The sequence below is a fragment of the Sinocyclocheilus grahami genome, unplaced genomic scaffold, assembly GCF_001515645.1.
Source record: "Sinocyclocheilus grahami isolate Dianchi unplaced genomic scaffold, SAMN03320097.WGS_v1.1 scaffold1483.1, whole genome shotgun sequence".
NCBI lineage: Eukaryota > Metazoa > Chordata > Actinopteri > Cypriniformes > Cyprinidae > Sinocyclocheilus > Sinocyclocheilus grahami.
This window is the reverse complement of record NW_015506662.1, coordinates 13,361-26,954: the sequence shown is the minus strand read 5'-3', so window position 1 is coordinate 26,954 and position 13,594 is coordinate 13,361. Positions and strand designations below refer to the sequence as shown.

At 42.5% G+C, this 13,594-nt stretch overlaps 1 protein-coding gene and 1 long non-coding RNA gene across 5 annotated transcripts in view; one reads left to right on the top strand and one right to left on the bottom strand.

Annotated features, from left to right (window-relative positions):
• LOC107570612 (LIM domain kinase 1-like) overlaps positions 1–12,274 on the top strand; it is a 41,242-nt gene extending 28,968 nt beyond the window's left edge. For all 4 annotated transcript variants that reach the window (XM_016256853.1, XM_016256856.1, XM_016256855.1 and 1 more), the window contains 13 exons: positions 2,007–2,116; positions 3,273–3,470; positions 3,719–3,824; positions 3,986–4,173; positions 4,544–4,730; positions 6,575–6,661; positions 7,661–7,792; positions 8,010–8,069; positions 8,503–8,568; positions 8,694–8,862; positions 9,296–9,351; positions 9,579–9,736; positions 11,492–12,274. In XM_016256853.1, the coding sequence (XP_016112339.1) occupies positions 2,007–2,116; positions 3,273–3,470; positions 3,719–3,824; positions 3,986–4,173; positions 4,544–4,730; positions 6,575–6,661; positions 7,661–7,792; positions 8,010–8,069; positions 8,503–8,568; positions 8,694–8,862; positions 9,296–9,351; positions 9,579–9,736; positions 11,492–11,654 (1,680 nt within the window). In that variant the 3' untranslated portion in view covers positions 11,655–12,274. The remainder of the gene's footprint in view (positions 1–2,006; positions 2,117–3,272; positions 3,471–3,718; positions 3,825–3,985; positions 4,174–4,543; positions 4,731–6,574; positions 6,662–7,660; positions 7,793–8,009; positions 8,070–8,502; positions 8,569–8,693; positions 8,863–9,295; positions 9,352–9,578; positions 9,737–11,491) is intronic.
• An 801-nt stretch (positions 12,275–13,075) lies between these two features.
• Positions 13,076–13,594, bottom strand: part of LOC107570609 (uncharacterized) — a 1,302-nt gene continuing 783 nt past the window's right edge. The window contains exon 2 of the long non-coding RNA XR_001607057.1: positions 13,076–13,530. This is a non-coding gene — a long non-coding RNA (uncharacterized lncRNA). The remainder of the gene's footprint in view (positions 13,531–13,594) is intronic.

Sequence of the window (13,594 nt, the reverse complement as noted above, 5' to 3'; positions counted from 1 at the left end):
TTAGTTTTTCAAATTGGTATGTTTCGCCGGGCTGCGAAGAAATATAGAGCTGAGTATCATCAGCATAACCGTGAAAGCTAACACCGTGTTTCCTGATGATATCTCCCAAGGGTAACATGTAAAGCGTGAAGCGTAACGGTCCTAGTACTGAGCCTTGAGGTACTCCATACTGCACTTGTGATCGATATGATGCCTCTTCATTCACTGCTACAAACTGATGTCGGTCAGATAAGTACGATTTGAACCATGCCAATACACTTCCTCTAATGCCAACAAAGTTTTCTAGTCTATTCAAAAGAATGTTGTGGTCGATAGTGTCGAACGCAGTGCTAAGATCCAGTAGCACTAATAGAGAGATACAACCACGATCAGATGATTAGAGCTGGTCATTTATAACTCTAATGAGAGCAGTCTCAGTACTATGATACGGTCTAAATCCTGACTGGAAATCCTCACCGATAACATAATTGTGAGGATACTACCTTTTCTAGTATCTTGGACAGAAAAGGGAGATTCGAGATAATACAGCATTAATAACTAATTAATTAACTGTAATTAACTAGTTCTTTGGGGTCAAGTTGTGGTTTTTTGATAAGAGGCTTAATAACAGCCAGTTTGAAGGTTTTGGGGACATATCCTAATGACAATGATGAATTAATAATAGTCAGAAGAGGATCTATGACGTCTGGAAGCACCTCTTTTAGGAGCTGAGATGGAATAGGGTCTAACATACATGTTGTTGGTTTAGATGATTTAACAAGTTTATACAAATCTTCCTCTCCTATCGTAGAGAATGAGTGGAATTGTTCCTCAGGCGATCTATAGCACACTATCTGATGCGATACTGTAGCTGACGGCTGCATAGTTACAATTGTATCTCTAATAGTATCGATCTTAGAAGTAAAGTCATTCATAAAGTCATTACTGCTGTGTTGCTGGGAAATGTCAACACATGTTGATGCTTTATTTTTCGTTAATTTTGACACTATTGAATAAATACCTCGGGTTGTGTTTGTTTTCTTCTAAAAGAGACAAAAAGTAATCAGATCTAGCAGTTTTTAATGCTTTTCTGTAGGATAGCATACTTTCCCGCCAAGCAATACGAAATACCTCTAGTTTTGTTTTCCTCAGCTGTGCTCTTAGCTGGAGGAAAACAGCTGCGCTATTAACTGATAATATTGGTTAAATAAATTATAATATTCTGTGATGTGATGATATGTTCTCTGCGTGGAGTAAATGCCGCAGCTTGTACTTATTATTAAAACAAATAGAAAGCAAATAAGTAGCATTAATGGTCATTCATTTTAGTTAACATATGCTATGATAAAGTTGAACAGTTTTTTATTCTTATTGTAAAATAATGGAACGTTAGGTCATGAATATTGTTTCAAGTCATGGAAAAGTTAAGGAAATGTATTGCTAAAATGTGTACGGACCCTGATCATTGTGTTACATAGCGAAATGTCACCGCTATAAGGAGAGCGTGAGCACACGTGTGCGTAGGTAAACTAGACTGTCATCAGATCAACTTCTCATTCCTGTTTCTAATGTCACTCTTTTATATGGAAATCAGTGCAAATGAAAGTTGAGTGTAATGAACAGTGAGATATATGCTGGTGTTCTTCTGCTGTGAGTATCAGTGCTAATGTGAATGAATTAATGTCAGTGTGATGATTCTGTCTCTTTGACTGCTGTGAAGGACAACAGAGTTTAGCATTTTACTGTTCTCAAGCATATGATGACATTGACAGTCATTCAGAATCTGTTCTTTTGCTCTTTCAGGATGAAGCAAAGAGACGTGAGATGAGTTACTAAAAGTCCTTTTTCTCAGTTACGTTAGTAACACTACACTGACGGGGCTGAACCTTGTGAACCTTTAACTTTAAGCATTTCTTGATTTACCTTTAGTTAACCAGGAGGGAACCTCACTGAGATTAACAGTATCTTACAGGAATGTCCTAACAAACAGCAACACAAAATAAAATATCAGTGTCTGTGTGCTCCAGGTCGCCGGAGAACAGAAGTATCACCCAGAATGCTTCACCTGTCTGAGCTGCCGAGGGTTCATCGGTGATGGAGACACGTATGCTCTGGTGGAGCGATCCAAACTCTACTGGTGAGTGACCGCAGCCTCTTGAATCAGCACACGTCTGAATTACCGTCACATTATTCACGTGAAACATGGCTCCAGTTCTTGACATGTAAACCAGGATCTGAGCGTGTGCGTTATGGGTTATTAGTGTGTGCTGTAACGGTGCTGAAGATGCACTAATGTTTCCCAGTGGAGTGAGTTCATAAAGCTGTGAACGAGCCGTGAACGTGGGCTTTATTCATGAGGAGTCAAGAAGTTGGTCAATAAAACATGATTTGGCAGTTTCTTTGTTTTAACTAACAGCCAATTCTGCAAACCAACTGAACAAATGTATACTTCATTTTTACATTTCAGTTACTGTAGCAATATATTGAAATCTACAGTTTGATCATCTGAATCAGCTAGAAGTCTGTCCATATCAGACCACCGGTTAGCATGATGAATGTGTATGATTTCAGTCAGAATAACATGTGAATAAATCACTAATAGACCCTGTGAATGTTGTTCACTGTTGAGACACTGTTCACTAATAACTAGTTGCTCATTAGCATGCATATTACTAGCAGATTGGCTGTTTATTAGTACTTATAAAGCACACATTAATGTCTTATTCTGCATGAACATATTTTAGATCGCTTAATCCTAAACACCATACCTAAGTATAACTACTACAACAACTACCTTACTAACTATCAATAAGCGGCAAATTAAGAGTTAATTGAGGGGAACCTCTTAGTTAATAGTGAATACTTGTTCCCTAATATAAAGCATTACCAAAAACGTTTCAACCTCTGTACATCCCAGAATGATTAGTAAGCCCTTATCAACTTACTTTCATAATCATAACCACAACGTTATAATAATTGCATGGCAGCTCGGACATTTGAACTGTTTAACCAGTTCTTATGTTAAGCATTGTAAGTAGACGTTTGCTAATGTTTACAGAAGTAAAAGGTCACCAGTTCATCTGGAAGCCGTGATATAACGAATGCTTCTTGCCTTTAAAAGGTTTTATGAACTTCTAAAATCATTGTACCTTAAATCTTCAGTGGGAAGCGTCCATATCATTTGTTGATATCTGAGCTCTCAGTGTTTTTCATGCATGATGTTGTAATGATGTTGTTAAATGAGCTCTTGTGACGCATTGAGTGTGCTGATGATCTGCTGTGTCTCCCTCTAGTGGACACTGTTATTATCAGACGATCGTGACTCCCGTCACTCTGCCCGACTCGCCGTGCTCCAGGATTCCTCACACGGTCACGCTAGTGTCTATTCCCGCCTCCACCGATGGGAAACGAGGCTTATCCGTGTCCATCGATCAGGGCTCCAGTCCCAACAGCTTCAGCCCCGAACACACACACACCGTCAGAGTCTCCGAGTGAGTGTGAAACATGCTGAATGTACAGACAGAGCGTGTGAGAATGTTTAGACATGCAGAACAGGAGAATCCTGACAAAGATCTGTGCATGACTGAGAAGGTGTGACTAAAGACTAAAGATGATCAGCAGGAGTCTGGCCAGTGATGTGTTTCATCAGAAGTCATGTGTGTGTTCCTGATGTCTGTCTGGATCCTCTGGCTCATGTGCTGGGCTTCATGTGTCTCTGTGGTTTTGTCCGTGTGCTCAGGGTGGACCCAGAGTGCATCAGTCCAGACGTCAAGAGCTCCATTCATGTTGGCGACCGGATCCTGGAGATCAATGGAACCCCAATCCAGAACGTTCCTCTGGACGAGGTGAATAAAGCCCTTGTGCAGATGAGTCACACTCACTATTGAGCGACAGTCAGCATGACTGCAGACGGACTCTCCGTCAGTTCAAGCATTCATTCATGACAGCGTGTGTGACTCAGAGCCTCGTGTGTGTGTGTGTGTGTGTGTGTGTGTGTGTGTGTCAGATCGATCTGCTGATCCAGGAGACCAGTCGTCTGCTGCAGCTGACCATTGAACATGACCCTCATGACCACAGCCCCTCGGAGGACCAGGTGGACGGGCCGACACCCCCGTCTGAGGGTCCCAGTCCCATCACGCCCATCACACGGCCCCCCAGCCAGGACATTAACACCCTGCGCTCGCGGATCATCACGTCAGTAAAGCACACAGCGCTGATCACAAATATAGCCAGTGCACGACACAGTGTGAAATAATATGTGCATCTGTGTTTAACTTTTCTGAGTAGATTGGATTGGATTATTATTTGCTGTATTATTGGTGTTGTTTGTTAAGTCAGTAATCGATTGCTATAACTCATACAGTAATTAGTGTTTCATCAAATATCCAAGCATTGTCATGTAACTCACTGCATAGCAACATGCTACCAGTTACTGCATGATAACAACCTACACAATCTGTTGTGCTGGATCAGATTGAATTTGTTGTGATGCATGTTGTGCTGTTTGAGTTCATTGAGGCTGATAGCAGTGTGATTTTAACAGTCAGTGTGTGTGTTTGCGCAGGCGCAGCTACAGTATCGATAAATCTCCGTGCTCCAGTAACACTCCGTCTCCACTGTCTCTGAGGAAAGACATCGGCCGCTCCGAGTCGCTGCGCGTCGTGTCCAGCAGCACACACCGAATATTCAGAGCCTCCGACCTGATCCATGGAGAGGTTCTGGGTACAGGCTGCTTCGGACAGGCCATAAAGGTGAGCGCACACACACACACACACACTCTCTTTCTCTCTCTCTCTCACTCACTCACTCACTCACACACACACTCTCTTTCTCTCTCTCTCTCACTCACTCACTCACTCACACACACACTCTCTTTCTCTCTCTCTCTCACTCACTCACTCACTCACACACACACTCTCTTTCTCTCTCTCTCTCACTCACTCACTCACTCACACACACACTCTCTTTCTCTCTCTCTCTCACTCACTCACTCACTCACACACACACTCTCTTTCTCTCTCTCTCTCACTCACTCACTCACTCACACACACACTCTCTTTCTCTCTCTCTCTCACTCACTCACTCACTCACACACACACTCTCTTTCTCTCTCTCTCTCACTCACTCACTCACTCACACACACACTCTCTTTCTCTCTCTCTCTCACTCACTCACTCACTCACACACACACTCTCTTTCTCTCTCTCTCTCACTCACTCACTCACTCACACACACACTCTCTTTCTCTCTCTCTCTCACTCACTCACTCACTCACACACACACTCTCTTTCTCTCTCTCTCTCACTCACTCACTCACTCACACACACACTCTCTTTCTCTCTCTCTCTCACTCACTCACTCACTCACACACACACTCTCTTTCTCTCTCTCTCTCACTCACTCACTCACTCACACACACACTCTCTTTCTCTCTCTCTCTCACTCACTCACTCACTCACACACACACTCTCTTTCTCTCTCTCTCTCACTCACTCACTCACTCACACACACACTCTCTTTCTCTCTCTCTCTCACTCACTCACTCACTCACACACACACTCTCTTTCTCTCTCTCTCTCACTCACTCACTCACTCACACACACACTCTCTTTCTCTCTCTCTCTCACTCACTCACTCACTCACACACACACTCTCTTTCTCTCTCTCTCTCACTCACTCACTCACTCACACACACACTCTCTTTCTCTCTCTCTCTCACTCACTCACTCACTCACACACACACTCTCTTTCTCTCTCTCTCTCACTCACTCACTCACTCACACACACACTCTCTTTCTCTCTCTCTCTCACTCACTCACTCACTCACACACACACTCTCTTTCTCTCTCTCTCTCACTCACTCACTCACTCACACACACACTCTCTTTCTCTCTCTCTCTCACTCACTCACTCACTCACACACACACTCTCTTTCTCTCTCTCTCTCACTCACTCACTCACTCACACACACACTCTCTTTCTCTCTCTCTCTCACTCACTCACTCACTCACACACACACTCTCTTTCTCTCTCTCTCTCACTCACTCACTCACTCACACACACACTCTCTTTCTCTCTCTCTCTCACTCACTCACTCACTCACACACACACTCTCTTTCTCTCTCTCTCTCACTCACTCACTCACTCACACACACACTCTCTTTCTCTCTCTCTCTCACTCACTCACTCACTCACACACACACTCTCTTTCTCTCTCTCTCTCACTCACTCACTCACTCACACACACACTCTCTTTCTCTCTCTCTCTCACTCACTCACTCACTCACACACACGCACGCATACACACACATACACACACACACACACATCATTCAGCATTAGTGAGGTCTGAATGCTGCAGCAGCTTCTGCTGGAAATTCTCTTCACTTCATAATACGCTGTTTCACATACTATGTGTAAATGTCATCAGGACGTATGCAGTATACAGTGTGTCGTGAGCATAGTGTTCTCAGCAGACTGTGGCACATGCAGTATGAGTATGCTAGTGTGAGTACTGTGGTATCATGCTGCTCTGTGTGTGTGTGTGTGTGTGTGTGTGTGTGTGTGTGTGTGTGTGTGTGTGTGTGGTTGTCAGGTGACTCACAGAGAGACGGGAGAGGTGATGGTGATGAAGGAACTCATTCGATTCGATGAGGAAACACAGAGGACCTTCCTGAAAGAGGTGAAGCCTGCTCACTACACATGACACATCTAGTGTGGACTACAGGCTCTGAGACAGTAAGAGTGTGTTTGACAGCAATGAGTCTGTAAGAGTCTCACAAGAGTGTCAACACCTTCAGCACATTCCCTGTAAAACACCGCAGCTTCACCAGATGAAAGACCACGCAAACACTCAGCCGTCAGCTAGCGCTCGTGTTTCTTTGATTCGTTTAGGATTAGCTCCCATAGTTGGCTGTGTCTGAATGGCCCGATGGGACAGCTGTGAGTGTCCGGACGGGTCATCCGAGGAGAGATCAGCACATCCACACCTGAGCTCGTGCTGGAGCGCTGCTGACACTGAGGCCGGAGCGCTGGGACTCCTGAAGCGCTCTCGTGTGCACATCTGCTCCATTAAGCGTCCTGCTGGAAGGCTGAGAGTAGTTCAGCAGGAATGTAGTGATATTAAACACTCGAAAGCCATATAGAAACCGAAAGTAATCCTCACCCGGGAACAATGTTTATCAGCCAATCAGAATCCAGCATTGAACCGTTCATCATGATTACAGGACAGGGTTATTATTGTTCACTACAAATACCAAACCAGATCAGACCAGCACACACCAGACTGATGGGATTGTGGGTCAGGTGTGTTTCTGCTGGATGGTGTTTGTGTGTGCTTTTGGCATTCATCATGAATGTTGTGTGGGATCTTAGATCTCTAGAGCTTCCTCTACATTACTGCTCTCAGTTTTGTCTAGAGGAACCGGCGTCTCAGTCCATCAGCTAAGCTTTCGCTCTGAGAAGAGACTCACATCTGTCTCCTCTAGAGTTTCACAACATTAGCCACTTCCACACATTCAACACCGTCTCATTGACACATCGCTTTGGGAAACACTGCTGTTAGTCATCAGAATGAAGAGCGACCTAGTTTGTGTGTGAGATTTGAATGGGTTTCTACAGCTCATCTACTGTAGATGTGACCGTTGCTCTGTGTGACGCGGTGGTGTCGCTGTGTGTTCAGGTGAAGGTCATGAGATGTTTGGATCATCCGAACGTGCTGAAGTTCATCGGCGTCCTCTACAAAGACAAACGACTCAACTTCATCGCTGAGTACATCAAAGGAGGAACACTGAGAGACATCATCAAGAATATGGTGAGTGTGAGTGTGAGTGAGTGTGTGTGTGTGTGTGTGTGTGTGTGTGTGTGTGTGAGTGTGAGTTTGTTTAAAGTGATAAATATAAAGCATGTCACATGTTCAGGACAGTATTTTCATCATCACATACTGTACATACAGTATAAATGCTGTACTTATGCTGTACTGTTGTATGTGTAGTATCATCTTTCTGAATGTGAATGTCTGATCTGTACAGGACAGTGATTATTCATGGCAACAGAGAGTGAGTTTTGCCAAGGACATTTCCTCTGGGATGGTGAGTGCTGTCAGTACTGCTCTCATCTGGACACTCCGTGTGTGACTGCAGGTCACATGACTACTCAATTATTTTACATTCCTATCTTATGAGCTAAAAAGTTGAAAAAGCTCAAAGAAGCCTGTTTAGGAAAACTAAAGTAATAAACTAATTTTCACTCTAAAACGGAAATAAATTATAAATGACCATATATTCATTTTAGTTTTGCTTAGTAAAACACAGTGCAAAATATTTCCAACTAAAAACAAACAAAAACCAGCAAAAAAACCCTGAAAAACAAAAAACATCCATTGATTAAACCAATAATGATGAAAAACAAATTGAATTAAAATGAAAAGAACAACACTGTGATGAATGGTGGCAGTACATGAATGAAGCGTGTGACCTGCAGAGGGCAGTATTTCACATCAGCTTCTCTCTTTGTTTGACTCAGACGTACCTGCACTCCATGAACATCATCCATCGAGATCTCAACTCACACAACTGCCTGGTCAGAGAGGTCAGTCACGCAAGCACATGTGTGTGTGTGTGTGTGTGTGTGTGTGTGATTGTGTTGTGTTTTGTATTTTTTGTTATGTTGTGTTGTGTTGTGCATATCTGTGAGTAGTGTCCTTCTCTTGACAGAATAACAGTGTTGTTGTGGCGGATTTCGGACTGTCTCGACTCATGGTGGAGGACAAGAATCAGGACAAGCTGACGTCAGGACAGATCCCGGGCGTGAGGAAACCCGACAGGAGGAAGAGATACACCGTGGTGGGAAACCCGTACTGGATGGCTCCCGAAATGATTCACGGTCAGAGACGACTGGCTTTAGCGTCCGTCATGTCTGCAGATTTATTATTAATGTATTATTCCGTGTGTTAATCATAATGTTCTTACAAAATGCTCTTGTGCTGTTTTATGAAAAATCTAATTCTAGAGAAGATTTATTAAAAGTGCCAAGTTCTTGAAAAATTATGTTTCAAATCATGTACTTAAATCCTTTCCTTACAGCTTTAATATATGTGAAAGAGCACATCATTATTTAATGTTTCAAACATACTTTTCATTTGTAGGTCGTAGGTCAACTTGTAGGTTGATATATGCAGACACAAAAGAATGTTAAAATGTGAAATCAAACTCTTTAATCAGATTTATTAGCGTTAATGCTGGTAACAGGGCTAGTAACAGTTTCAGTCAGTGATATGGTGGACCGTGAGACTGATGTTTCTCCATCTGCTCCTCAGGGAAGAGCTACGATGAGAAGGTGGACATCTTCTCGTTCGGCATCATGCTGTGTGAGGTGAGTGTTTGCTCAGGATAACAGCTCTCTCCACATCAAGCTGCAGGCTCTGTGTTTAATGAGAAACATTACTCCGTCATCACCAAACCGCAGCCGGAGCAGGCAGCTGGAGGGGAAGCAGTGGTTGGTTCAGTATGTGTTCTGCTGGGGTTTAGAGAAGCCCGGCGCTGAGAGGAAACCTGACGCTGCTTCCTCTGTTCTGAATCCGTCTCTCCTCTCCGACTCAGATCATCGGCCGAGTCAACGCCGATCCCGACTTCTTGCCCCGCGCCATGGATTTCGGGCTGAACGTGACAGAGTTTTTGGAGGATCACTGCCCGCCTGACTGCCCGACCGCTTTCTTCCCCATGGCGGCGCTCTGCTGCGATCTGGACGCTGACAAACGGTTAGAAAAGTCCATACATAACATACGTGTCATATTTGCATAACATACATAAATATAAGCAATTAGGGCTGTCAAGTGATTCAAATTTTTAGTCTGTTTAATTGCATGTGCTGATTAATTAACCAAATTATTTGCAAATTAGAAATTACCCCCAAAAGATCATTTAAAATCGTTGTTAAATGAGAAAAGCGTTGAATAGACATTACAAAAAAGTAGCTTGGGAAAGAAATTTGTGACCCGTGCTGGCAAAATGTGTCGGAATGAGCAAATTTTCAAACATTCTACATTACATTACCTTCACAATGATATCTAACTTGTAGGAATCGGACACAAAATGACTGCACTACAGCCATATGAAGGCGATAGAGTCCGCAAAGTCAGTTTTGAGAAACATCGAGTTAAAGTTTTCTGAAGGTTACAAAGCAAAATCACAGAGCAACCTTGCATATTTATAATGAATATATAATTAATCACAATATAGCCGTTTTTTATTTTATCTTTGTTATTAAAAATAAGTTTAATCAAGAGCAGCGAATGATTCCGTCTTTTCTTTTAATGTTTGATTAACATGGAGACAGATCAGTATTGTGACCTACTGTAGAGCATGCATCTAATATAATGTTACACATCAGATTTTGCATTAACTAAACGTTCATGTAAGAATGTAAGACACAACAGATTATGTTTGTGAATCTCGCCAAGACATATTTCGCAATAGTGTACTTTATAGGGAGATCGCGCGCTCTCGGGGAGGCAGATGTCAGACAGCACGATCGGTTTGTTTTCATCAGCATGGGTTTGAAAATCATATTTTACTAGTTCAGACTCGTGTCATACAGAGTCCGACGATATATCCTACGACTTGTGATGAGAAGCAGCAGCAGTCGTCCAGAAGTGAGCAGAGGAAAAGGTACTCCTCTCAGAAAACGAACAAATAAAGATCATTTTAGATGTTTAATTTCTTTTTGAAGCACTGGGATCATTAGAAGAGGGCTTAATGAACTCATTTTTGTGAAAACCTCAAATTCAATCAAAACCGAAAATCTTTCGCTTATTTTGCCTGTAGCTCAAAATTAGACTGTGTGCATTCATGCTCATTTTGCCAGCACGGGTCACATATTTTGATTCAGCATTGCATAATGATAATAAATTAATATCAATAGGGTTTTTAAATTTTTTTTAAATATTGAAATATGAAATGGTTTAAAAATTTTTTTAATGATAATCTCAATTTCAAACTAAAACTGCCAGTAGGTGGCGGCGAGTCACGTAATGAGTGATTCATTCAGTCATTCATTCAAATGATTCATTCAAACAACTGATGAAATTCAGAAATGGAGCAAGTGACTGAGTCACTGAATCATTGACTCATTTGATTCATTCAGTAAGGAATCACCGCTGTGTTGATCAGAGATGCTCAACAGCTCTGCTGTGACTTTATAGCTAATCTTTTAGAAAAGCAGCAGTCTTGCTGGTGTGATATCGCTAAACCGTATCATATGATATAAATGTAAGAGGGTCATATTTTACGCTCATATAACTGTATTCTGATAGGCTTCATCAATCATCACACAATTCATCATTTTGTTCTGCATCATTTTAACATGTAACTTTTTCTATTACTAATTGCATCAAATGAATGTGTTAAATCGACAGCACCATAAACAATATATAAATAACAATATAGTTATTTTTAAGCAATTACTGTAGTTTTTCCAAAGCTAAAATAATGACATTGTGAAATTGCGCTGGCAGGCCTGCGTTTGCTAAGCTGGAGTCGTGGCTGGAGAACCTGAAGATGCACATGGAGATGGGGCTTCACCTGGTGTCTGAGCTGGAAGTCATTCATCAAGCCTTCTGGCAGGAACACTCGAGCGGCAAGAACGGGCTTCACACGCACCCAGAGCAGCCTGAGTGAGAGCCGATCGCTGCAGATCCACCACAGGACATCTGCGGCTGAACACACCATGCTTCTGCAAATCCAAGCAACCCACGATGCCTCCTCACAACATAACACATCTGGACAGATGTTTGAGCTCGAGTCTGACGCACAGCATCAGCTCACAGACTCATGCATGTCTGGTGTGGCTTACAGTGCGGTGTTCTTCATACGGTCCTGATGGTGCGTTCACGTCTCGTCCACACGACCTCTGTGAGGAAGCTCTGACTGAGCTGCTCTGGTTGATCTGGTGATGAGATATGAACGCACCAGAACACACGAGACACATCGCACATCATCAGTGTCCTCGTGCTCCTTAGGTACGCCAAGCATCAGTGTCTTGGCACTAATAGTCCGCAGTGTAAACAGAGTTACAGTACACATTGTAAATGTTTGACATGTTGTATATGTGCAGGCATTGTTTTGTATAGTGATTGCGCATTGGCGTACTTTCATCTGGATGTTTGCTGAAATGCAAGTCCAGTCCTCACGAGAAGATCAGGAACATGATGAACTCTAGAGAGGCTTCCCGTCCGAGTCCAACACGTCAACTTAACTTAATACTATCTTCTTACACCCAAATCCAAAATATATGTATATATGTGTGTTTTGCAGAAAACAATGAAGCCTATTTTTTTTTATAATGATTTATTATTTAAATTGTAAAGTAAATATGCATCACGTTAGTATTTGTTGTAATGAATGTATTTTATGGTGATTTAAAAGAAAATCAAAGATCTTCACAGGCTTCATGTTCTTGTGCAAAATCGAGTTTCTAATCTCTTTCTTTAGATTCCGGGGTGAATGATGTTGTGGACTCGTCTTTAACTCGTGCTTCAAACGGTGATGAGTGGACAGGATTTCCTGTCCTGTGTGGCGATCTCGGTACTGTTGCACACGCTGATGTCTGATCTGCAGGAGCTCGTTCCCGGCCTGTGTTTGAAAGGCTTAGCCTGATTTAGACCCTCATGTGGGACGGTGTGTGTGTGTGTGACTCCCCATGGGAGCCTCAGCTTTACACAACACTGCTGGTGTAAATATCTGACAGAACCGCTTCTCTCGATGTTTCTCGTGCTGTCGCGCTGCATGTGTCACTGTCACGTCCTCCACTACTGATCCAGCTGTTCTCGTAAAGATCAACAGATGTCATTGTGAAAACACGAAAGAGGGTCACCAGGAAAGCACGTGTACAGATGGAAAAAAAGTAAAAAAACACAGCCTGTTCTTCTCTCTTTTTGAATAGAACCACTATTTTCTCTTTTATAAAATGTTGAAATGATTTGATTTGCACTATGTGTGAAAGCGGCTGCCGCTCGAGCCTTTGGTTTCTTTGGTTTCTTTGAGCCGTTTGGTTATTGCACGTCACTGACGGAGCCTTTGGTGAGGTTTGTCCGCTGACGCCGCGGCTCCTGAGCAGCAGATGTGTCACGGACAGAAAAAACATGAGGTCTGATTCCAGTGCTGTTACTGATATGCAGTTAAATGACTGTTCACACTATCAGTACTAGTTTGACCGTTTCTAAAGAGATATTTGGCTGTTGTTTGATATGAATCCGTATCCCGCACAGTCTAGCTGATGTCAATGTTTTCATACAGACAAACACTGTTGTCAAGTCCGGTTAAGCTTGGTTTACGAAGACAATAAATAGGCTTAATTTTCATTTCATGTTGACTTGAAGCCCTGTTGATCATATCAGATATCAATAATATCATTATTTCCATTAACATAAAGCCATATTACTATGAAAGCCATTTTAGAGAATTGATTATGAGTCCATAGTTCCTGTAACCAAAAACTACCAGAAATGTCCTGTGAAGCAGTGCTGTATAAAGTAGCTGTCATTCCTCTGCTGGCCTACACTCTCTCACACACACACGCTCACACACACACACTCACGCTCACACACGCTCACACACAC